Source organism: Giraffa tippelskirchi, chromosome 9 (assembly GCF_054371585.1).
Source record: "Giraffa tippelskirchi isolate mGirTip1 chromosome 9, T2T-mGirTip1v1.2.pri, whole genome shotgun sequence".
Lineage (NCBI taxonomy): Eukaryota > Metazoa > Chordata > Mammalia > Artiodactyla > Giraffidae > Giraffa > Giraffa tippelskirchi.
In genome coordinates, this window is record NC_137283.1 from 125,759,996 (window position 1) to 125,783,900 (window position 23,905).

At 40.3% G+C, this 23,905-nt stretch overlaps 1 protein-coding gene across 5 annotated transcripts in view; it reads left to right on the forward strand.

Moving 5' to 3' along the window:
* The first annotated feature begins 4,055 nt into the window (after window positions 1-4,055).
* The window catches only part of MDN1 (midasin AAA ATPase 1), a 142,564-nt gene continuing 122,714 nt past the window's right edge, over window positions 4,056-23,905 (forward strand). For 4 of the 5 annotated variants that reach the window (XM_081528506.1, XM_081528507.1, XM_081528509.1 and 1 more), the window contains exons 1-5: window positions 4,056-5,409; window positions 12,980-13,206; window positions 20,956-21,180; window positions 21,539-21,646; window positions 21,726-21,918. In XM_081528506.1, coding sequence (XP_081384632.1) covers window positions 5,308-5,409; window positions 12,980-13,206; window positions 20,956-21,180; window positions 21,539-21,646; window positions 21,726-21,918 — 855 coding nt within the window. In that variant the 5' untranslated portion in view covers window positions 4,056-5,307. The remainder of the gene's footprint in view (window positions 5,410-12,979; window positions 13,207-20,955; window positions 21,181-21,538; window positions 21,647-21,725; window positions 21,919-23,905) is intronic. The other variant, XM_081528511.1, reaches the window with a different exon arrangement.

The following is a 23,905-nucleotide window of genomic DNA, read 5'->3' on the forward strand; positions in this document are numbered from 1 at the left end:
ATGTTTATGTAACTAGGAGATACAGTGTTAAGGGGGATAAAAGTACAATAAAAGAATTAGAAAAAATATACATATATTTTGCTTGTTTTCACATAGCAACACTTGAAAGATAAATTAGAACCTAATAAAAAAGGTACCATACGGAAACTGAAGCCACCATTTAAGTATTTTTACTAAATAAAGAATTATTTCCACATAAAAATATTAAATGGTGGCTTCAGGTACCGTATGGTACCTTTTTTTATTAGGTTCTAATTAATCCTTCAAGTGTTGTTATGCAAAAACAAGCAAAATATATGTATGGAAATATGCATGGCTCTTCTTCCTTTTTTTAAATTACGGTTTCATTGAGATATAATTCACATACCATATATTTTACCTATTTAACGTGTTAAGTTTGCCTTTTTATAAGCTTTTACTTTTAAACTATAGAAGAGTTTCATATATTAAAAGATTGAGTTAAATCAGGAAGAAAAAACATTAAAATGAAAAATAAATCTAAATAATGAAATTATGTAAACAAGAGAAATATAACCACATAGACAAAACAAATATTTTAAGTGACATATTAATACAGTGCTCTGACTGTATATCATAAGTGGGATATATTTCTAAGGACAAAAAGAACTGCAAAGAAATCTTATAACTCATGCAGTAGTTTTATTGTTAGTATTACTGTTGTAATTTTGAAACTATTTTTGTATCTTGTGGAATAAAGAAATATGTAATATTTTAATATTTTTAGGAATTAAGATATTTATTGAAAGAGAAAGGAGATCCAAGGATAAAATCAAAAATATTAGGGGTGAAATCTTATACTATTTTACATGAATTGGAAATGTCAGCATGAACTCATGATTTTTTAAAATACATATTCCTTGTTTCTGTTCCTTAAAGGGTTTGGAAGCAATGATAACCTCGATTGCAATATGTCATGAACACACCTAAGACTTAGACTCCTTGTAGTCTGAACAGGTCAGCACCTAAGGGCAGAGAGGAGGATGAAGAAGGAGAGAAGGAGGGGGAATCTATCCAAAGGAACAAGTGCAAGATACTCAGTATCCTGAATGTGGCTAAGAGGCTAGGCTTAACATTTCCAGTGTTAGCATTATATATAGTTTTAAAAAACTCTGTTACTCAAATAATTCAAATGAAAGTGCTCTGGAAAATTCTGTTAGAAATATCAAAAAGTGCATCAGCTGCGGTAAATAAAGATGACTGGAAATTATTTGCCACTCCTCCATTGAGAAATGAAGCCTAATTTCCAGTCCCTTGAGTCTGGGCTGGCTTTAGCGACTTGCTTGACCATAGGATGCAAGGTCAGGGATGTTTTAGGACCTTGCAGTTTCTATCAAGGCTTCTTGGAGATCTCTCTTTTCTTAACCTCAAATTGTCATGTAAGCATTCCAGCTTAAAGTTCCAGCTGAGCTCAGCCTTCCAGCCATCCCTGCCAGGATACAAGATGTGTGAGTGAACCTATCTTGGACCCACCAGATTAGGCCATTGACTAGCTCAATACAACTGAATGCCCTCAGTCAATATCCCATGGAAGAGAAGAATTGCCAGCAGAGCCCTGCTCAAATTCCTGAACATCCCTATTATAAAGTATTGGTGGCACTAGTCACTGGTAAAAAACCTGCCTTCCCATGCAGGAGATATGGGTTTAATCCCTGGGTCGGGAAGATCTCCTGAAGGAGGGCATGGCAACCACTCCAGTATTCTTGCTTGGAGAATCCCATGGACAGAGGAGTCTGGCAGGCTACAATCCATAGGACTGCAAAGAGTCAGACACGACTGAAGTGACTTAGCTCACACACACATAAAATAGTTGGTGTTTTAAGTCAGTATAATTTAAGGTAATACTTTGTTACAAAGAATTAGATTACTGGAACAGTTATGGCAACGACAGAACAAAACTGCAGAGTTTTATTAAAATTGTTACATGAAATATGAGAATGGAAGGCCAGAGAAAGACTTTAATATTTGATGAATTTAAATTAATAATTGCTCCCATTTACAGCATGTAGTTAAATTCCTTTCAGTATTTTAAACCCCATTTGTAAATATAATGCATTTGATCTGTTTTTTAAACACTTCATACTTGTAGGACGAACACAAAAACTGACAATTAAAACATTCGTAAGGGCTACCGAGTTTAAGCTCATACTACTCTGCCACATGACAAGCCAATAATCAAGAGACTAGTTGTTAGGGCAAAGTATAACAACTTTATTTGGAAAGCCAGCAGACAGAGAAGATGGTGAACTCATGCCTCAAAGAACCATCTTCCGAGTTTAGAATTCAGTCTCCTTTTATACTAAAAGGAGAGAGAGTAAAGTCAAACACTTCCTGTTTCCCATCAGCCTCTGGAGGGGAAGTGATAATTTCTTCTTCTCTATAGTCATTCAAAAGTAGGCCTGGTCAGGATGTTTCCTATGAGCTAAACAACAGTATTTTAGCTTAATTCTCATTACCTGGAAGCAGGGTTCCCAGAGATGGACCATTATGTATAATTTAAACTTACAGACAACATCTCTTTTATGATTAACTTGTAATAGAATACAAAAGATTCTTCCGTATTACATAAGTCTCTAAACATGTAGTGAAACCTCAAGTTCTTTCAAACATACTTTTCAGTTCAGTTCAGTTGCTCAGTCATGTCCGACTCTTTGCAACCCCATGGACTGCAGCACGCCAGGCCTCCCTGCCCATCACCAACTCCCGGAGTTCACCCAAACCCACGTCCATTGAGTTGGTGATGCCATCCAACCATCTCATCCTCTGTCGTCCCCTTCTCCTCCTGCCCTCAATCTTTCCCAGGGTCTTTTCAAATGAGTCAGCTCTTTGCATCAGGTGGCCAACGTATTGGAGTTTCAGCTTCAACATCAGTCCTTCTAAGGAACACTCAGGACTGATCTCCTTTAGGATGGACTGGTTGGATCTCCTTGCAGTCCAAGGGACTCTCAAGCGTCTTCTCCAACACCACAGTTCAAAGGCATCAATTCTTCCGTGCTCAGCTTTCTTTATAGTCCAACTCTCACATCCATACATGACCACTGGAAAAACCACAGCCTTGACTAGATGGACCTTTGTTGACAAAGTGATGTCTCTGCTTTTTAAAATGCTGTCTAGGTTGGTCATAACTTTCCTTCCAAGGAGTAAGCAAGCGTCTTTTAATTTCATGGCTGCAATCACCATCTGCAGTGATTTTGAAGCCCCAAAAAATAAAGTCAGCCACTGTTTCCACTGTTTCCCCATCTATTTGCCATGAAGTGATGGGACTGGATGCCATGATCTTAGTTTTCTGAATGTTGAGCTTTAAGCCAACTTTTTCACTCTCCTCTTTCACTTTCATCACATTGGTCAATGTCTTTGTCTTTTCAACTTAAAATCAAAGGTCTACGAATATGGTAAACTTATCTGCATTTCAAAGTAACATATCCACCCAGAACAGGAAAAAAGATCTAATCCAGGGAAACTTGGAACACAGTGCATTCATGTCCAGTCACTCAGTCATGTCCAACTCTTTGTGACCTAATAGACTGTACCCTGCCAAGCTCCTCATTCCATGGGATTCTCCACAAGAATACTGGAGTGGGTTGCCATTTCCTCCTCCATGGGACCTTCACAACCCAGGGATCAGAACCCCACCTCCTGCATTGGCAGGCAATTCTTTACCATTGAGCCACCTGAGAAGACCTTGGAACACAGTATTTTGACATGTATCCTCAATTTTAAAGAAAAAAGCAAATAAACAAATGATGGCATTTGTATCTATCAGAGTAACCACCACACAGGGGAAGATAATGAAATATTTCTATCACCCTAGGAAGTTCCCTTAGGCCCTTCTCAGTCAATACCCCCAAAAGCAACCACTGGTCTGACTTTGTCATTATTTTGGCTTGTTCATGAATGAATTTGACATAAACGCACTTTTAATTTTATGTACTCTTCTACTCCACTCTTCACAGTGCCTTCAGAATATTCAGTGTCCTATATACCATACTTAATTTCATCCCCATGTCAATGAAAATAATCAACAATCTATAATAAGAATAGGAACAAGTTTTATTTCAGCCAAACTAAGGACTAGCCCAGAAGCCAGTTTCCCAGATTACTCTGTGAAGCTGCTCCAGAGAAGCATGGGTTCCAGCACAGTTTTACATCTTGTCAAAACAAAGACCATTAAATAAGACAGGGTTACAGTTCTTCAAGGTTTAAAACACACACACACACACATACACACACACATCAGCAAATACATGAGAGTCTGCATGGCAGAGTTACATTTCTGCAAGGTTTAAAACACACACACACATTACATTTCTTCAAGGTTTAAAACACACACACACATTACATTTCTTCAAGGTTTAAAACACACACACACACACACACACACACACACACACACACCAGCAAGTATATGAGAGTCCACGTGACCTTAGCACCTAGAGAAAGAAGTCTTACCATCAAAGTAGGACCAGCATTAGCGTCCCAGAAAGAGAGGCATTTAATCTTTATTTTTAACATGGACATTCTTTACTTCTTCTCAGTGTACTCTTCGCTTTAATAATTGAAGCACATATACAATTTATGTTTGATAGGCCACAAAGAGGCTATTTTCCTTAACATAAAATTCACCTTAACTCATGTATAACCCAAAATGACTTTTCTATATCTCAACAGATGAAAGTTTCTTTTACCACCCCTCTTAACACTTACATCCAATACTTATAATAAGACTGCTGCAAGGGCCATCTATGCTTGTTACACCTGTGTGTGAATTTGTATAGGCCAACCGTCTAAAAGGGGAGTTGATGGATTAGAGGGGGTAAATCTGCTTTTCATTCCTAGCTGATCTTTTTGCCTGCTGAGGCAGAAGGAGGCATGGCGGGCTGAGGATCGTAGGCACACGGCCCTAGGGGCCCCCTAGCTTCTCCTGAATTGCTGTTACACCACTCTTTGCCTCCGGATCTCCCATCACTATAACCGTTAGCCTCCACCAGCAAAAGCTTTCTGCTAGAGTCTATGCCGGAACTGTATAGATACTGACGCCCCGAGTTTCCGGTGCCGAGGAGGCGGGGCCGCGATCGCCGGTCGGCGCGGTCGCGGACTGATGATGCAGAGCGCCGCGTGCTCCCCTCACGTGTGCTGCCGCCGCTCTCTAGTTACTCGCGGAGCGGCAGCCGCCGCTTTCACTGGAGACGTAGTTGGTAGCAGTTCCGGCGGGGTGACCTTAGCGGCTCTGGGGTTCTTAGCGCGAAGCAAGGAGCGCCGGTGGCCTCCCGGGGCGGGGGACCCGTGATCATGGAGCACCTCTTGCTGGAGGTGGCGGCCGCGCCGCTGCGGTTAATCGCTGCCAAGAACGAGAAGAGCCGCAGCGAGCTGGGCAGGTTCTTGGTCAAGCAGGTAAGAGAAGGAGAGGGAGGGAAAGAGTTGGGCCGCCCCCACCAACCGCCTGGCGCGTGCCCCATGGCCCTGCGCGAAGACGCAGGGGACCGGAGAGCGTCGTCTTGTCTCTCTGGCCCCTTCCCCAAGGCTGGCCAGTGGGGGAGGCGTCCGCGCGCATTTGAGGAGGCTGGAAGGAGCCTTTTGTTTTTCTATGGGAGTCTTCCCTTCTCTCCACCAATTTATTCCCTTGCAGCACCCTGGCTGCGTGCGCCAGACGTGACCTTCAGAGAGAAACGTGGTTTTTTGTTTTTCTAATTGAGGTTGCATGTTTGCCCTTTTGACATTTGTATTACTTAAGCGTGCTGAGTCCAGCCACCTCTGTTAGCTTGGGTGGATGTTTCCTTTCTGCCTTTTCTGACTTTCCTGCCCACTGACAAGTATTGATTGTATTCCTGCTGGGAGTAAGACGCAGTGTGGTACTTTGCGGATACAGATAAATTCGGTATAGTCTCTGACCCCCAAGGTATTTCGTGTCTATTTTTGGAGACGTTCATCAACACAGAATACAACTGATGGGCCAAGCGAGACAGCAAGGGCATAATTCGTAAGCCATAGGAATTATTAATTAGTTTTCTGGAAAATGGGTGCTCTGTCCTTTTAAGAACCTTCTCTCGTTGACCACTCGCTATCTGAGTTGAGGATCCTTATCACGCATTTTTTCACCTGGCATTTTAACTTTATATTTTATGCTTCCCCGCTACACCTGTGAGCTTGAAAGTAGGGGGAAAATTTTTTTTTTTTCTAACTCCGGTATCTAGAACGTATATATCCTATTGCTAAGGAAGCAACAGCAGTTTTTCGGGTCTGGAGAGGCCGGGAGCTAACGGGAGAGGCATGTCTGTTTGATGACAAATTGAACGTGTAATAGCAAAGGGGAGGGAGGAGTGGAAGATATGCCTGGAGTTATCTGGCCTGTGATTTCCCCCAAGGAAGGGATGATTAACATTAACAGAGAGGTCTGGAAAGAAAAACTGAATTTTGATTGGCTGGACTAATGAAAAAATCAATTTATATGAGCTGAGCTTGTGGTGACAGGCTCCTGAACTATGTATTATGGCTAGAAGTATTTTTCTGTAAGTGGGCTTGCATTTAGAGCAGAGGTTCTGAAGCTGGGGATCATGGACCACTGACAGCAGGAGGTTTATTTATGGTTCTTCACAGTAATTGGACAGAAAATTAGTGCTTATGCATTGGGAGTAAAATGAGGAAATGCTTCACAGCCTTTTAAAAAAAGAGAATCTGAGATTTTGAAGTGTGGGAACCACTCAGGTAGATTCTGAGACTGTATATAGTAATGTTGAGGGACTTGAAAGCTACTAGAAAGTTCAATTGAATTAAGAAGATCCCGGCCACCTGTACTTTCCATTTGTCTCTCCTCAGTCTCAGATTCTATCCAATCTGAGAAATGTCTTTCAGGTTTGCTCCTTTCTATTTTCAGTTATGATTTCAAGCCTTTCACTCAGAGAAGAGTTGATTGTGTTGCCATCCTATTTTTCTCCTATTTCGGGAAACAGTGATTTTTACTGGAGAGCAAAGACCTTCTTTTCCACCACTGAACCTCATGATTTTAGTTCCCCTGCCAGAGATTGAACCTGCCTGGACAGTGAAAGCATGGAGTCCTAACCACTAGACCACCAGGGAACTCCCAGCAAAGATTTTGAAACCTTACTTCTCATGGAGTTTGGGATCTGAAGTAAATTTTTAGGATGTGCTTCCTTTGTTCTTCATCTCAGCTGGTGACACCCCGTCTCTCTGTCCAGTCCCTTGTGACAGAAAACTGAGTGTTCTCAACTCTTTCGCTCCTTTTCCGTCACATATAGACAAGTCCTCCTGATTTTCCTTCCTTGTTATTGAATCTGTGTCTTTCTCTTCATCCTTAGTACTACTAGCATCCTACAGTTCTGACTCTTAATTCCAGCACGGGGGGTTTCTTTCTAGCACTACCGAGCAATTCTCAGACACCAGCTAGTGTCCTACAATTTAACTCAATTCTGATGCTGTTTACCGGCAGAAAGCGTCAGTTCCTTCAGAGTAAAGGCTTAGCCCTAAAAGACTTCTACCACCCTCACCTGCTTTTCTGACCAGCTGGCCTATAAATTGGGGGTTCCAAGAAATTCTTTCTTGGGTTTGATTAATTTGCTAGAGCAGCTCACAAAACTTGGAGAAATATTTCACTTTTTAGGACAGCCAACCCTGAAGCTCTCCTAACCATATTCTTTGGGGTTTTTATGAAAGCTTCCTTCACAGGCACAATTGATTAAATCTCTGGCCATTGGTGATTCAGCTCTTAATCTCTAGCCCCTCTGCCCTCCTCAGAGGTCAAGGCATGGGGATGAAAGTTCTAATCCTCTAATCACATGATTGGCTCCCAGCTTAGCCACTTTCCAAAATTCACTGCGTTACTGTAGCATACTTCTCTCATCACAGGAAATTCACAGAGTTTTAGGTACTTGGACAGGTGTGGGGTTTTGAAGACTAAGTGTGTTTTTTTGTTTGTTTTTTTTTTACTATAAATCACAGAATCACATCTTATGTCCTTGATCACTCTCTATGTTGAGGAAGAGCAGAGTGCTTGAGAGCATGTGTGGGTAGTGAGACTGAAGGATTCTTTTTTTGGTTTTGTGTTTTGGCAATGCATGTGGCATGCGGGATCTTAGTTCCCCTACCAGGGACTGAACCCACTCCCTTACAGTGAAAGCACAGACTCTTGACCACTGGACCATCAGGGAAGTCCTCTTCTCTTTCCTTATTGTTGTTGTTTACTCACTAAGTTGTGTCTAACCCTTCTGCAACCCCGTGGACAGTCGTAGCCCACCAGACTCCTCTGTCCATGGGATTTCCCAAGCAAGAATACTGAAGTGTGTTACCATTGTTTTTGGGGCCTCCTGCAAATTGCTCGACTCTCTTAAGTCTAAGTTTCGTGATATGTATTACGTGTGATAGTTGCTAAATAGTTACAGAGTAGTTAAAAGCAGAGATTCTGGAGCCTGTGATGTGATTCCTGGTTCTACTCTCAGCTTTATGACATTATCCTTTTTTTTATTTTTCAGTTTCCTTGTCTGTAAAATGGGGATAATGTTACTTACTTCATGGGTTGCTATGAGAGTTAGGTGCCTAGGGTAGAGTAAGTGTTGTCTATAAAAGTGGTTGCTGTTATTATTGCTATAAATAAGATTGTGAAATCTAGATGTTGCATTTGAGGAGCTTACCACAGTGCCTGACTCACAGAAAGTAATCAATACTTGTGAGCTAGAATTAGAACTTTTTAAAGACAGCTTTGAGATATCATTCATATGCCATATAATTCATCCATTTAAGTGTACAGTTCAGTGGCTTTTGCTCTGTTCACAGGTATGTGCAACTGTCAACACAGTCCACTTTTGAGCATTTCTGTTACTTCAAAAAGAAGCCCCTATTCCTTTTAGCTATTATCTCCCACCTTATTCTGGCCATTTAATGTAAGTTATCATTAATAAGACAAATCTGAATCTATCACTATTCAGTCTAAAAGCTCTCCATTATCTCCAGAATCAAAATCTAAACTTTCTGAGATAGCATATGAATTTTTTTTTAATTTTTAAAAGAAACTTTATTTTCTGTTAATCTTATTTCCATTTTCTTTTTTGAAGTGCTTTTTTTCCCCCTGCCTGGTGACTCTCAACTGGGGGAATTTTACTCTCTGGGGCAAATATAGAGACTTTTAAAGATTTTCACAACCTGTGATGGGGATATTACTGGCATGTAGAGCATAAAGGCCAGGGATGCTGCTAAACATCTTTTAATACTCAGGGTAGCCTTCACAGCAAGGAACGTATCCAGCCCTAAATGTCAGTATTTCAGAATTAAGAAAGAAACCTAAATATGCATGCATCTAATAACAAAATACATGAATCAGAAAGTGATAGAAAAGGAAAAATAGACAATCACAGTTATAATTGGAGAATTTTAATACTCTAACCTCAATTCTTGAGAGTACAAATACGGAAAATCAGCAAGGATACAGAATACCTGAACACTATCAACAAACCTGACCTAATTGGCATTATAGGATACTGTGCCCAATATTTCCAGAATATATGCTCTGTACATCTGAAACATTCACCAAGATAGATCATAAGATGGGCCATTAAACAAATCTCAAGAAATGTAGAAGAATTGAAATCGTAAAAGGCATATTCAGTTATCTCAATGAGATGAAATTAGCAAGGGAAACCCTCAAAATAATGCTGGGAAAAATCCCTCAGTTCAGTTCAGTCCAGTCATTCATTCCTGTCCATCTCTTTGCCCAACCCCATGGACTGCAGCACGGAAGGCTTCCCTGTCCATCACCAACTCCCAGAGTTTGCTCATACTCACGTCCATCGAGTCGATGATGCCGATCCTCTGTCGTCCCCTTCTCCTCCCACCTTCAGTCTTTCCCAGCATCAGAGTCTTTTCCAGTGAGTCAGTTCATCGCATCAGGTGGCCGAAGTGTTGGAGTTTCAGCTTCACCATCAGTCCTTCCAGTGAGTATTCAGGACTGATTTCCTTTGGGATGGACTGGCTGAATCTCCTTGCTGTCCAAGGGACTCTTAAGAGCCTTCTCCAACACTACAGTTCAAAAGCATCAATTCTTCAGCACTTAGTTTTCTTTATAGTCCAACTCGCACATCCATACATGACTACTGGAAAAACCATAGCTTTGACTAGACGGACCTTTGTTGGCAAAGTAATGTCTCTGCTTTTTAAAATGCTGTCTAGGTTGGTCATAACTTTTCTTGCAAGGAGCAAGCTGCTTTTAATTTCATGGCTGCAGTCACTATCTGCAGTGATTTTGGAGCCCCCAAAATAAAGTCTCTCACTGTTTCCATTATTTCCCATCTATTTGCCATGAAGTGATGGGACCGGATGCCATGATCTTAGTTTTCTGAATGTTGAGTTTTAAGCCAACTTTTTCACTCTCCTCTTTCACTTTCATCAAGAGGCTCTTTAGTTCCTCTTCACTTTCTGCCGTAAGGGTGGTGTCATCTGCATATCTGAGGTTATTGATATTTCTCTCGGCAGTCTAGATTCCAGCTTGTGCTTCATCCAGCCTGGCATTTCACATGATGTACTCTGCATATAAGTTAAATAATATGTTAAATAAGTTAAATAAGGAAAAAATCCCTAAATGTTAGAAATTAAGTAAGAAAATTTAAAGAAGCTTATGATCAGAGAAGAAATTTCTGGGAGAATCAAAAATTTTGAACTGTATTATAATTTAAACAATTTGTGGATTTTAGCTACAATTAGAAGGAAATTCATAACGTGAAATATATGAATATAAGAAAAACATGGTTTGAAATTAATGATATTTCTTACACTTCCACCTTGTGAAATATAAAAAAAGAGGAAATTACATTCAAAATAAATAGAGGGAAGAAAATAATAAAGCTAACAGCAGGAGTGAATGAAATAGGAAATGAATAAACTGTATAGCAAGCCATTGAAACCAGAAGTTGATTCTTTGAAAAGATTGACCAAGAATAAAAGTGAAAAATCCAAATTATTAAGAATGGAAGAAGGCCACAATTACAGATTTTAAAAAGAATAGAAAGATAAGTGACTAATATGAAAAGTGTTATGCTAATATATTAGACAATTTAGATGATAAGGGCGTTGGAGGAATGCCAACTAACAAAGCTCATTCAGGAAACAGACAAAAACGAAGTGTGATTAGAACAGAACTTCTTCAAGCTGATATAGAGGATATACAGAAACCATCATGGTTAATACAGGGACAACCCTATTTAAAAATGGGTAAAAGATTTGAACAAATTACATCACAGAAGATAAATGAGTGGCTGTTAGACACTTTATACTATATGCCACTCCACCTCCACTAGAATGGCTAAAATTAAGACTGATAGTACTGTGTATTTGTGAATTTATATAGCAGCTGAAGCACTTAGACATTGCTGGTGGGGATGTGAAATGGTACAAATACTTTGGAAAACAACTTCTGTTAAACATTGAGTGTCTGACTCTTTGTGACCCTGTGGACTGTAGCCCACCAGGCTCCTCTGATCACGAAGTTCTCCAGGACAGAATACTGGAGTGGGTAGCCTTTCCTTTCTCCAGGGGATCTTCCCGACCCAGGGATTAAACCCAGGTCTCCTGTATTGCAGGCAGATTCTTTACCGTTTGAGCCACCAGGGAAGCCCAAGAAGTTTCTTAAAATTTCTTTAAAATTAAAAATCAAAGTTTAGACAATTCCCTGGTGTTTCAGTGGTTAGGGCTCTGTGTTTTCACTGCTGAGGGCCAAGGTTCAATCCCTGACTGGGGACTAAGATCCTCCTTGCCACATGGCATGGCCGAAAAATAAAAGTCATGAAAATATGTCCGTAAATCTTTTGTACATGAATGTTCATGGTAGCTTTATTGATGATAGGTGGAAACAGTGCAAATATCTATCAACATGTGAATGGATAAACAAGTTGTGGTACAGTAAAAAAACTAGTAAGAAATAAAATGGAATAAGTTATTAATACTACATACAAGAACAGTGTTGGAACTTTGGAAAAAGTTACTGTATTTTTGAATATGGTATTTAGGTTGTGTTCCAGCTGTACTCTTAAAGATAACCATTTAGTATCAAACTCTTTAGGCTGTAAATTCATAGCATTGGGCTTGGTGGGTCAGAGGGTATGCCCCTCAGGTAATTTAAACTCACTGTCACATTGCCTGGCAAGGGTTGTGCAGGACTGCTTACAGACTAGCAATATGAGACATTCTTCATACTTTTCAGTTTTCCTTTTTATGTTCATGGACATTCTGGTCCCAAACAATAGAATTTTGTGGTTTATTTCATCTTGTATATCAAAGGGTGCCTGTCTGCTTTAGGACCTGTCTTGTTTATTATTTAAAGTCTGATGTCTTCATGGGGATATATCTTCATTTATTTCCAGGAATTGATTTCTTATATCTATTCTTTCCTCAAGAGAGTTGGCAGTTTTGCATACTAACTGTACTTTTTCCTTATTTAACTGTTTTCCTTGCAGACAAAGGAGTTGGGGGAAGCACTGAATTCCCTGAAAACTGTTATGACTCTGCAACAGATTCTTTTTCAAGGAAGCTGAAGCTGTCTAGCATTTTACATGGAATCCTGATGTCATTCCTTTTATCTCAAACCCCAGTGGGCTGAAACTTTTTTGTTGCAGCCTTTACAATTGATTGGAGCTTTCCTTGTGGCTCAGCTGGTAAAGAATCCACCTGCAATGTGGGAGACCTGAGTTCGATCCCTGGGTTGGGAAGATCTCCTGGAGAAGGGAAAGGCTACCCACTCCAGTATTCTGGCCTGGAGAATTCCATGGACTGTATAGTCCATGGGATGGCAAAGAGTCAGACACAACTGAGCCACTTTCACTTTCAGTTTACATTGGATTCACTAGTCCTATTGCAAAGAAACCCCACTATGTTTTGTAAAATAACAGTTATGAAGTCTGGAAATCGAATATAAGCTAGGACTGTTCTGTAGCAGTCACAAACGAATTTGTCTTGCCTTTCTCAGGTGTGGACACCTCAAGATCGCCAGTGTATCTTGAATACCTTAGCACAGTTACTTCTGGATAAGGACTATACTGTGCTGATTGGCCGCCAGCTGCGCCCTCTGCTTTTGGATTTGCTGGAAAGGAATGCTGAAGCCATTAAAGCCGGAGGCCAAGTCAACCATGATTTACACGAACGGCTCTGTGTGTCAATGAGCAAACTCATTGGTAACCATCCTGACGTCCTCCCGTGAGTAACAGTTTTATTCTTCATGTTTCTCCTTGAGATGGTAGACCCCACACTCTGCTGGAAGTAAGGAGGAGTCTGAGCTGAGATGAAGAGAAGAGGGGAAATAACAGAGAGGGGAGAAAGGAGTGTGTTATAAAAATAGTCACAGAAGAAGCCATTTATCCAGCTCAATTCAGTGACCGTTTACTAGGTTTGAAGTCTTGGCCATCAAGATAAGTCTGGAGAATATGACCAGGATATCTCCCCTACCCCCAAGGATTCTGTCATCTGGCAAGAAAGGCATATAAGATGGATGTAAATGAGTTTTACATCCATGAGGCTCTTACAGCATCCACTTCAGATGTGTGAGATTCTTGCTGGAGCAGCTGTAGGGGGTGGGTTACAGGATCTCTCGTGTCTCTTCCCACTTCTGTAAATCTGTTCACATCCAAAGTGTGATAAGAAGTTGTGTTAGAACTGGATTCTAATGCATTTTTCATTTCATCTCCTGTCTGCCCAGCTTGGGCTGGTTCACCCTTCCTTAGGCAATCTGGTGGTCTCTTGTTCCCATGGGGTCATCCCAGTGAGCCAAACTTAGTGTGGACGCCCAGTGGGCAGAGCGTCCCACAGCCCAGAACTCCTCTCCCAAGCCATCTTCCTGCCTCAGCTTCCAGCTAGCTGGTTTTATAGACACGTGCCACTGCACCTGATTTTCTCAAATTGATAGGTTTGTGTGGAATAGTCAGAAGAGGCAACTAAGTGAGTGTGAGTGGTAGTCGCTCAGTGTGTCCAACTCTTTGCAACTCCATGGATAGTCCTTGGGATTCTCCAGGCCAGAATACTGGAGTGGGTAGTCATTCCCTTCTCCAGGGGATCTTCCTAATCCAGGGATCAAACCCAGGTCTCCCACGTTGCAGGTGGGTTCTTTATCAGCTGAGCTACAAGGGAAGCTCAAGTCAGCCATATACATGCATATATCCATTCTCTTCCAGACTCCATTCCCATATAGATCATTAGAAAGTATCAAAGACTTCCCTGTGCTGTAAAGTAGGTTTTTATTAATTATCTGTTTTATATATAGTATTGTATATACGTCAATATCAGTCTCCCAATTTATCCCCTTCGACCTCCTTTCCCCGTTGGTAATCATAAGTTTGTTCTCTATATCTGTGACTCAAATTCTGTTTTGTAAATAGGTTCGTTAGTACCATTTTTTTAGATTGTACATATAAGTGATATCATGTGACATTGTTTTTCTCATATCTGACTTCACTTAGTAGAGCATCTCTTATTAGTTTTCATCAACATAATAAGTACACTTTGGCTTTCCTATAAGTATGATCTCTAGTCTGATCCTTTGATGAGGGAATAAGAAATGAAGACTTGAGGGAAGCTCACTTAATTTATGTGAGCTTTTCTAAAAGAGGAGGAAAAATATGGACCTAGTTGTTTGAGAGAACTAAAACATACACAGCAGAGTTAAAGGTCACCATCATACGTGGTGTCAGGAACCTATTCTCTGGGTTGATTGAGGATCCAGATTGTGGCCTCACTGGCCGCTTTCATCGCTTAGGTATACTTGACTGTGGTACTGTTTCACAAGGTGTGCTGACTGTTCTGTGCTTACCCTGTAGGATTGACCTGTGAGTAATTGAACTCCCACTTCTCTTAAGCCTTAGTGGTAGAGTGCTTTCAGATTGTGTTTGAGAATCACTAAAATGATAGAGTAGCTACATCTGGTTTCCCATCAGCTTCAAATTTTATGTTCTTACTAAAGGAATGTGAGGCACCACTACTTTTTCTTCTTTTCATTTTGCCAAGGCAATAGGTTTTATTTATGCTCTCACCTTGTTCCAAAAATTATATAATGTGCCAGTGTTAGAGTAATTTAGAGACAAGCAAAAAAAGAAAAACAAAAGCACCATGTGTAAATGTGTGTGAATGATGAGTCAGGCAGGACATACAATGAACTATAGGTCGTGATGTGGAATGGGATTTTGATTTTTAGTTTTAAAAAATGTAGCTGATTAGTTTCACTTGTGCTCTAAATTTCCTCTGGAGGAAATTACCTAACGTATTAGGATTATACCTAATATATCTAGATAGGATGCAGTCATTCATTCAGTAGATAGATGTAGGAGTCCTCCCTTTGAGCTCTAGGTCACATGGTGGGAGTAAGAAAGTCACACGTAATGAGTTTCTGTACTTGTAAACAGCAGGATGCAATATATTAATAGAGGTGTGAGCCAAATACTTAAGGGGAGCAAGAAGTCATTAAGAAAAATGAGTGTGTTACCCTCTTGGAAATAGAGAGCATTTCCTACTGTCAAAATGTGGAGGAAGAGTAAGGAGGGAAGAATGAAGAGATGAGAGATGGGATGGGGATGAAAAGCTGTAAGAGAGACTGGAGAGGAGGAACCCAGTCAGGCTTGCTCTTATTGTAATGACATTCATTTTTCAGTTCACACCTCTTTCTGAGGCCAGGGTGCCTACCTATTTGGAGTTTCCATCAGGTATCTCAGTAGTAACAAGGTCTTTCTTTTTATTCCCTTGCTTATGCATTACTGGTCCCTCCTCCCCCTCAGCTTTATTGAGATATAATTGACATAAAACATTTTTGTGTAAGTTTAAGGTGTACAGTGTGGAGATTTGAGATACGTATTGCAAGATATTTACTACAGTAACAGTTAATACAGCCATTACCTCACATAATTACCATTTTGTTGTTATTCATTACTGTTTCTTCATCTTCAGTCCTTCAGTGCATTTTTTACTCTTTGGCAGATTCTTTGTCAGGACTCTGTGAGAACACTCTTGGTCTGTTGATGCTTTCTCTGTTCTGATATACTAGTTTTGGTTTCAAAGTTCTAATTTTAAAAAATCATCTAGTCCTGTTCCTGACTAGGTTCTTGCGTTCCCAAATTTCTTCAGCTGTAACTTTGTAAATGGTTTCAGATAGTTAAGGTACTCCATTGTTGTTTAGTCACTTAGTTGTGTTTGACTCTTTTGTGACCCCAAGCTCCTCTGTCCATAGGATTTTCCCGGATAGAATACTGGAGCGGGTTACCATTTCCTTCTCCAAGAGATCTTCTCGACTCAGAGATCAAACCTGTGTATCCTGCATTGACAGGCGTATTCTTTACCACTGAGGCACCAGGGAAGCCCCCAATGTACACATTATGTGTTGATTTTTTTTTTCCCCTTTAGTGTTCTCTCAGGAGTGTAACCTTATTTTTAAGTTCTGATTGTACCTTACTCTTATATTTTGCATCTTTTAGTTCTTGGCTTTTTGTTTTAGTTTGCTTTCCCCCTTTCTTGTTTCTCCCCACTCCCTGGTTCTCACAAGGCCCTTTAACACATCGTCCTTTCAGCCATGGCTTGCAAATCTTGTGAAAGCCGTCTTTCATTAGTGATGAAGAACAACCACTCCTAAATAACTTGCTCTAAGTCCCCTTACTAGAAGGTGGTGGAGCTGGAATTCAGTCCTAGGTTTAGCTGCCTCCAAAGCCCTTGCTCTTTTTTCCTAGTTTGTGGTGCTGCCCACTCATCCTCATTCATGTATTTGTTGACTGATTTATACAGAACTTGATCTGAACAGCATGTTAGAACTAATGATTATATTTATATTTCCAGGAGGAAAAGAATGTAGCATTCCTCCTTTATCTGTGGTTTCGTTATCAGTGGTTTCATTTCCTGTGGTTTCAGTTGCCTGAAGTCAACCATATCCAAAAAAATTAAGTGAAAAATTCCAAAGAGTTCATAAGTTGTAAGTTGCATGCTGTTCTGAGTAGTGTGATGGAATCCTGTAGTGTCCTGCCTGGAGTGTGAATCATCTCTTTCTCTAGCATATCTATGTTATATTTGCTGCCCACCCACTTGTCACTTAGTAGCCACCTGGGCTGTGGTGTTGAAGAGCTTGTGTTCAAGTAACCTTTACTTTACTTAATAATGGCCCCAAAGCAGGATGATGCTGACAATTTGGATATCCTGTGGCTGATTTATAAATTAAACTTTATCAGAAGTATGTATGTATAGGAAAAAACCGTGTGTACGGAGTTCAGTACTATCCATGGTTACAGGCATCCACCAGGGGTCTTGGATCACATCCCCCATGGATAAGGGGGACTAGTGTAATCACCCAAGTTCATTTGGGTTGCACTAGGTTAATTTCTTGGCTTCAGTTTCTCATTTGCTGTTAGTTTGTCCTGGACATGGGGCTCCACATCAGTGCTCTGTCTTTGATTGGAAAGAGCAATAATGGGTGGGCCTAGTAATGGTCTTTTGTGAACAGTAGCAGGTAGAATGCTGTGGGAGAGCATGCTTCATGTGTGCAGTGCTGTATACATATGGACAGTCATGCTGAAATCAGGCTTGCATAGAACTGAATGAGCAACCAAAAGTAGTTATGCTTTTATACACCTCTGCTTCAAAACTGTGTTCAGAAGTGCTGGAAAGGTAACACATACTTAGTTTTAAATTTCCTTTCTCCCTCTAAGAATTCTGGTAGCATTCTTCTGAGAAAAAGAATATCATCTTTTGATTACAGAAGCACTATATTCAAGTAACACTCAATATAAAATTGTAAAAAGCAAAAGGTCCTCTCCACCCTGAAATTCTTAACTGCTATTAATTTGGTATTTTTTTCTCCCAAATCCCTTTTCTTTTTCTTATTCTTACACCCATCTGAGAGTGTGCATGTCGATTTTTATGTGCATATATTTTAAAAATTGCTTTATTGAGATGTAATTTATATACCACAGAAGTGTGCAATTCACTGGGTTTTTGTATATTTGCGGATAGGTGCAACCATTACCACAGCAAATTTTAGAACATTTGTGCACGTGTTTTTAAAATACAATTTTAATAAAATTAAAAAACATTTGGTTACATACTAATTCTAATAAAAATACATACTATAATTTTTAACCTGCATCTTGTTTTTAAATTTAGTCACATATGGCCATCTTTGCCTCAGTAAGTAAAACTGTTTAAAAAGTTGTGTAGTATTTTATCACTTCTTACCCCTTTGTTGGGCAATTAGGTTGTTTTCTGAATTTTTGATGTATAATAAGACGTTGAACATCCTTGAGCATGAAAATTTTGTGGATCTGCTGTGGGAGTTAGGAGTGTGGATTTTGGAACTGAATGGTGGTATTTTACTAATAATGTATGTTTATATAGGCTTTCGAATGTTAAAGTAAGTAGATAAGCATTATCTTTTTGATCTTTGTACTGTGACTTATTCAGGCGCTGTTAGTTCCATTTCAGATCTTCAGAGGGGTTAGCTGAGTGAGCTAAGTTGTTCTAAATGTCAGGGCCAGAACTGGACTCCAGGTCTTCCCTCTAGATGCGTGAAGGAGTGTGACAAGTTGCCCAAGTAAGTGACTCATCCAGGATTAGATATTTAACAGGATGGTGTTCCTTGTTGCGTTTTAGACCTTACGACTCTTAGTCTTATCCTTGGGAAGAGACTATTCTCCATATTCTCGAATATTCTCTAGGGAAGAATCTGGTTTTGTTATTCTCTGGCTAAGTGTGCTTTATTGGTCCATCCATCATTGGTTAGATCAGAATTTTAGAGCACTCTCTAAAAATGATGGGTCTCTAGAGAAAAGAGTACTGCAGTCAACTAAGTTCAGCAGGAAATATCAACCAGGCCTCTTTTTGCATGCTTCCAATGAACCACAGTCTTTTCCTCCACTTGCCGCCCAGGCTTATGGCCATTGCCAGTCCACTCTGTTCATTTCCCCTTATCCTCAAAGGCCTCATGGGTCAGGTTGATGACTTGGTTACTGCTTATCTGCCTATATGTTTGTTGCTGCCTGTTGGTTCCACATGTGCTGTCGACACCAGCCTACTTTTCCTCCCTCCCCCACCCCCCCCACCCCCCACACACACCTGCCATGTCTCCCTTCCAAGCCACAACTGAATCTTTGTTTTCTGGCCACACTGCGTGGGATGCAGGATCTTAGTTCCCTGACCAGTGATGAAACCCATGTTCCCTGCAGTAGAAGTGCAGAGTCCAATCGGCAGGAAATTCCCTCACAGTATTCCTTATAATCTGTTTTATTTTTGTGGCATCCGTAATGTGGCACCTCTCTTTCATTTCTTATTGTTGTTTTTTTGTGTAATTTTTTTGTTTGTTTGTGAGATCTTAGTTCCGCAACCAGGGATGGAACCTGTGCCCCCTGCATTGGGAGCATGGAATCTTAACCACTGGACCTCCAGAGAAGTCCCTTGATTGTTGTTTTTTGAATCTTTTATTTTTTTCTTAGTTAACCTCAGAGTTTGTCACTTTTCTTGATCTGTTCAAAAACCAGTTCTTAGGTTTGTTGATTATTTTTCCCTGTTGCTTTTCTAGTTTCTATCTCTGCTTTTAATCTTGATTATTTCTTTTGTTGGCTTTGGGTTTATTCTTTTTTTTTTTTCAGTTATTTGAGGTATAAAGTTAGGTTGTTAGCTTGAGATCTTTTTAAGTATACATGTTTGTAGCTATAAACTTCACTCTCAGCATTGCTTTTGTTGTATACCGTAGGTTTTGGTGTGTTGGATTTTTCTTTTCATTTGTTTCAAGGTCCTCTCTAATTTTCTTTGTAACTTCTTATTGGATCCATCAGTTGTTTAAGAGTGTGTTGTTTAATTTCCATGTATTTGAAGATTTTCCAATTTTCTTTCTGCTGTCACTTTCTAATTTCATTCCATTGTAATTTGTATAATTATACAAAAAGTATTGTGTGTCTTTTCAGTACTTTAAAGTCTTTTGAGAGTTGTTTTGTGTCCTTACATGTGAACTATTCTGGAGAATGTTCCATGTGCATGTGAGAAGAATATATATTCTTCTGTTGTTGGGTAGAGGATTCTGTACATGCCTGTTTAGATCCCTTTGCTCTGTAGTGTTGTTCAAGTTCTCTGTTTCCTTATTGATCATCTTTCTCATTATTCCATATATTTAAAGCCTGTTTGACTGATATCAATATAGTCATTCCTGCTCCGTTTGGATTACCATTTGCATAGATTTTTTTTTTTTCATCTCCTCACTTTCAGCCTATGTGTAGCTTTAGATCTAGAGTGGGTTTCTCATACATAACATATTGTCTGATGCTTTTTTTTTTTAAAGTCCATTTAATCTGTGTCTTTTGATTGGGAGTAAACCAGTTACGTTAAAACTAATTACATATATAGAAGGACTTACTATTGCCGTTATTACTTTCTGTATGTCTTGTAGCTTTTGGTCCCTCTTTTCTAGTCTTACTACCTTTGTGTTTCACGAAGAGCTCCTCTTCATCTTTTAAGATGCAGGCAAAGCATCTCTTTTTGACTTTCTCAGGTTCAGTTGAATCCATGTTCTTTGTGCTTCACTTTGTTTCTGTGACTCCCTTCCTTCCTAGATAGCAAGCTCCCTCAAGGGAGGTATCTTCTTGGTTTTGTACCTCCAATACTTAACACGGTGTCTGAAACAGTGTCTGACTCATAGTGAGAAGTCAATAAATACTTGTTGAAAATGAGTGTATTTTCAGTAGTAAACACTTGTGATAAGTTCTTGTGGTTTTTGTTTCCTGTTACTCAGATATCTCCTGCTGCAATTCTGGTTCCTGAACTCAAGCAGAATACAATCTTAGGACTAGGTGGCTTTAAGCATTCATCTCTTGGCTTGTAAGCCCTTGAGAGTTACCATTACACTTTGTCGTTTTGTTCCATTAAAAAATGGATATATATATATATATGCTATGATATTCTTACCAACCAATGAACACTCTTTTTCTTTTGAAGATTTGCCCTGAGGTATTTCAAGGACGCATCTCCAGTCTTTCAGAGGCTCTTCCTAGAGAGTTCAGATGCAAATCCAGTCCGGTATGGGCGCAGGCGGATGAAGCTTCGGGACCTAATGGAGGCAGCTTACAAGTTTCTGCAGCAAAACCAGTCTGTGTTCCGGGACCTCTGGGACTGGAGTGTGTGTGTCCCACTCCTCAGGAGCCATGACACCTTGGTCCGCTGGTGCGTAGCTGGTGGACTGTTCCTGTTCTTCTAGTATGGGGACAGTTGCAGGACCCTGAAGTTGTGTGTGTGAGGAGGAAAAGGAAACCATTTAAAATACGTTGTTTTTTTTCTGGTGCCTTTGGGGTTCTTACTCCTTTTCATGTGTCATTTCGGAGGAAAATCAGATGATATAAGTGGAATTCCATTGTTCTTATATTCCATTAAGTGAATTCACTATGCCTGATTTGTGATTTCTACCCTTCCTTGTATTAATTCCATAAGACTTCGTTTTTGAGTGTTCCGTTGGCTAGTAAATTTTCTTTATTCTTTAGACTCCACTGCAGATCCTGAGTTTATATACTTTGGTTTTCTCCAGGTACACAGCCAATTGTCTTGCTTTGGTCACCTGTATGAATGAAGAGCACAAGTTATCATTCCTTAAGAAGATTTTTAATAGTGAAGAACTGATCCATTTCAGGTTAAGGTAGGCGAGAGCATTCCTAGAGATGGTAGTGTGGCTGTAGTGGGCATTAGAGTCATTGACGAGCTCCTCATTCCCTCAGGTTACTTGAGGAGGCCCAGCTGCAGGACTTGGAGAAGGCCTTGGTGTTGGCCAATCCAGACACACCCCTTTGGCGGAAGGACAAGGAGCTGCAGTACTCAACAGGACACCTTGTTTCGGCAGACCTCTCCTCCAGGGTCACTGCTGTTTGTGGTGTGGTGTTGCCTGGGCAGCCGCCAGCCCCCGAAGAGCAGGTATGTTGACATCAGTGGTAGGTGTGCCCTCTTCCATCTAAACACCGAGTGTGTATTTTTCCTTGGCTGGGCTTTGTGTTTTATGTGTGAGCAAAATTGAGTTTGCCAAATTACTGTTCCACTTAGAGAAGTATTCAGGGAGAGAGTAGAAAATTCACCCAGGACCCTCCTCTCTGATAGTCCCATTGTCCCTGTTTAGTGTGGGATTAGAAATCGTAATGATGCCTGTGCGTCAGGCTCTTAACTTGAACAAAACTCCTCCATATATGACTTGTTTACTTGCTTTAGCAGCTGTTTGAAGTTGGATGTCACACACTGTGATGCCATATTTATATAAAACTAAGGCAGAATGGGGCTTCTCAGGTGGCGCTAGTGGTAAAGAACCCACCTGCCAATGCGTGAGACTCAAGACATGTGGGTTCAATCCTTGGGTGGGGAAGATCCCCTGGAGAAGGGTGTGGCAACCCACTCCAGTTTTCTTGCTTGGAGAATTCCCATGGACAAAGGAACCTGGTGGGCTACGGTCCATAGGGTGGCAAAAAGTCAGACACCAATGAAGCTTCTTAGCACAAGGCAGAGTGACTTGCCCAGGGCCCTTGGGCTGCCCTTTGGCAGAGATAGGGCTCGGCCCAGGTGTTACTGCCAGCAGCCTCTTTCTGTCAGAATATTCTCTGCCTGTGGTGTGGGAGGCCTGCATCTGCAGTGAACTTGTCCCCTGCCATAGTAAATGACCTTTCCAAGAAAGTGGCTCCATACTACACTTTGGAAAGGCCACTCTGTTTTTCTCCAGCAGTCTTTAGTCAGTTCATCAGATCAACCTAGTTTTCTCCCTGGAACAAGTCCTGGGTCATTCTTTGACCATCAGTTTGTATCTGGGAAGAACAATGAAAAGGATTAGTATAAAGTAGATAGAAAAAAGTGCACATCTTGTGTACAGCTGCATGATAATTCATAAACTAGATACATCTGTTGCCAGCACTGAGACAGCAGTATTTCCAAAGCCCCTGGTATTTCCCTGTGGTCAGAAAGACTTGCCCACCCCTCTTTAACCACTTTCCTAATGTAGACAGATCCTAATGTAGACAGAGGATGAGATGATTGGATGACATCACTGACTCAATGAACAGGAGTTTGAGCAAACTCCAGGAGATAGTGAAGGACAAGGAAGCCTGGTGTGCTGCAGTCCATGGAGCCGCAAAGAGTCAGAATGTAACTTAGTAAACAACAAACAACAACAACATAGGTTAGGTTTGGAGCATTAGCACTTTAACACAGGGAAGGATTCAGGTTGGGATGGGCTTGATAGTGGATTGCAGTGGCAGAGCACTGGGGCAGAAGTGCGGCCTGGAGCTACAGTCCAGCCTGCTAGTTGCTGAGAGTAACAGCTCTGCGAAAAGTTCAGCAGCTTCCAGCCCCAAATCTCATTTTGTCCTTACATATCTTTAGGGGACAAGCTCTGTTTGAGAAGTTACCATTCCTTAAAAGTTCATAATCATTGCGCTCTTCCAAGAGATCCTTTTTTCTGTGCCAGGAGGTAGATTATTATTAAATTTTATAAAAGTTGTGGTAAAATGAATGTAACGTTCTCCATCTTTTAACATTTTTAAGTGTACTCCTCAGTAGTGTTGAGTATATTTACATTGTTGCACAAACAAGCTCCAGAACTTTTCATCTTATAAAACTAATATTACCCATTAAACATATTGGGTACATTATGACTATGATTATGATTTTACTTTTTGTTATGGAAAATGTTAAACATATTCCAAAGTAGAAATAGTAGTATAATGAATTCACATGTAGTCATTCAGCTTCAGTAATTATAAATTCATGGTCAGTTACGTTGCATTTATATTTCTGAACACTCTTCACACTGTATTATTTTGAAGCAACTCTCAGTTACCACATTATTTCTTAATTAAATATTAATTAAATTATTATAATTTATTGTGATGTATTATATATAATAATATATAATTATTATTGT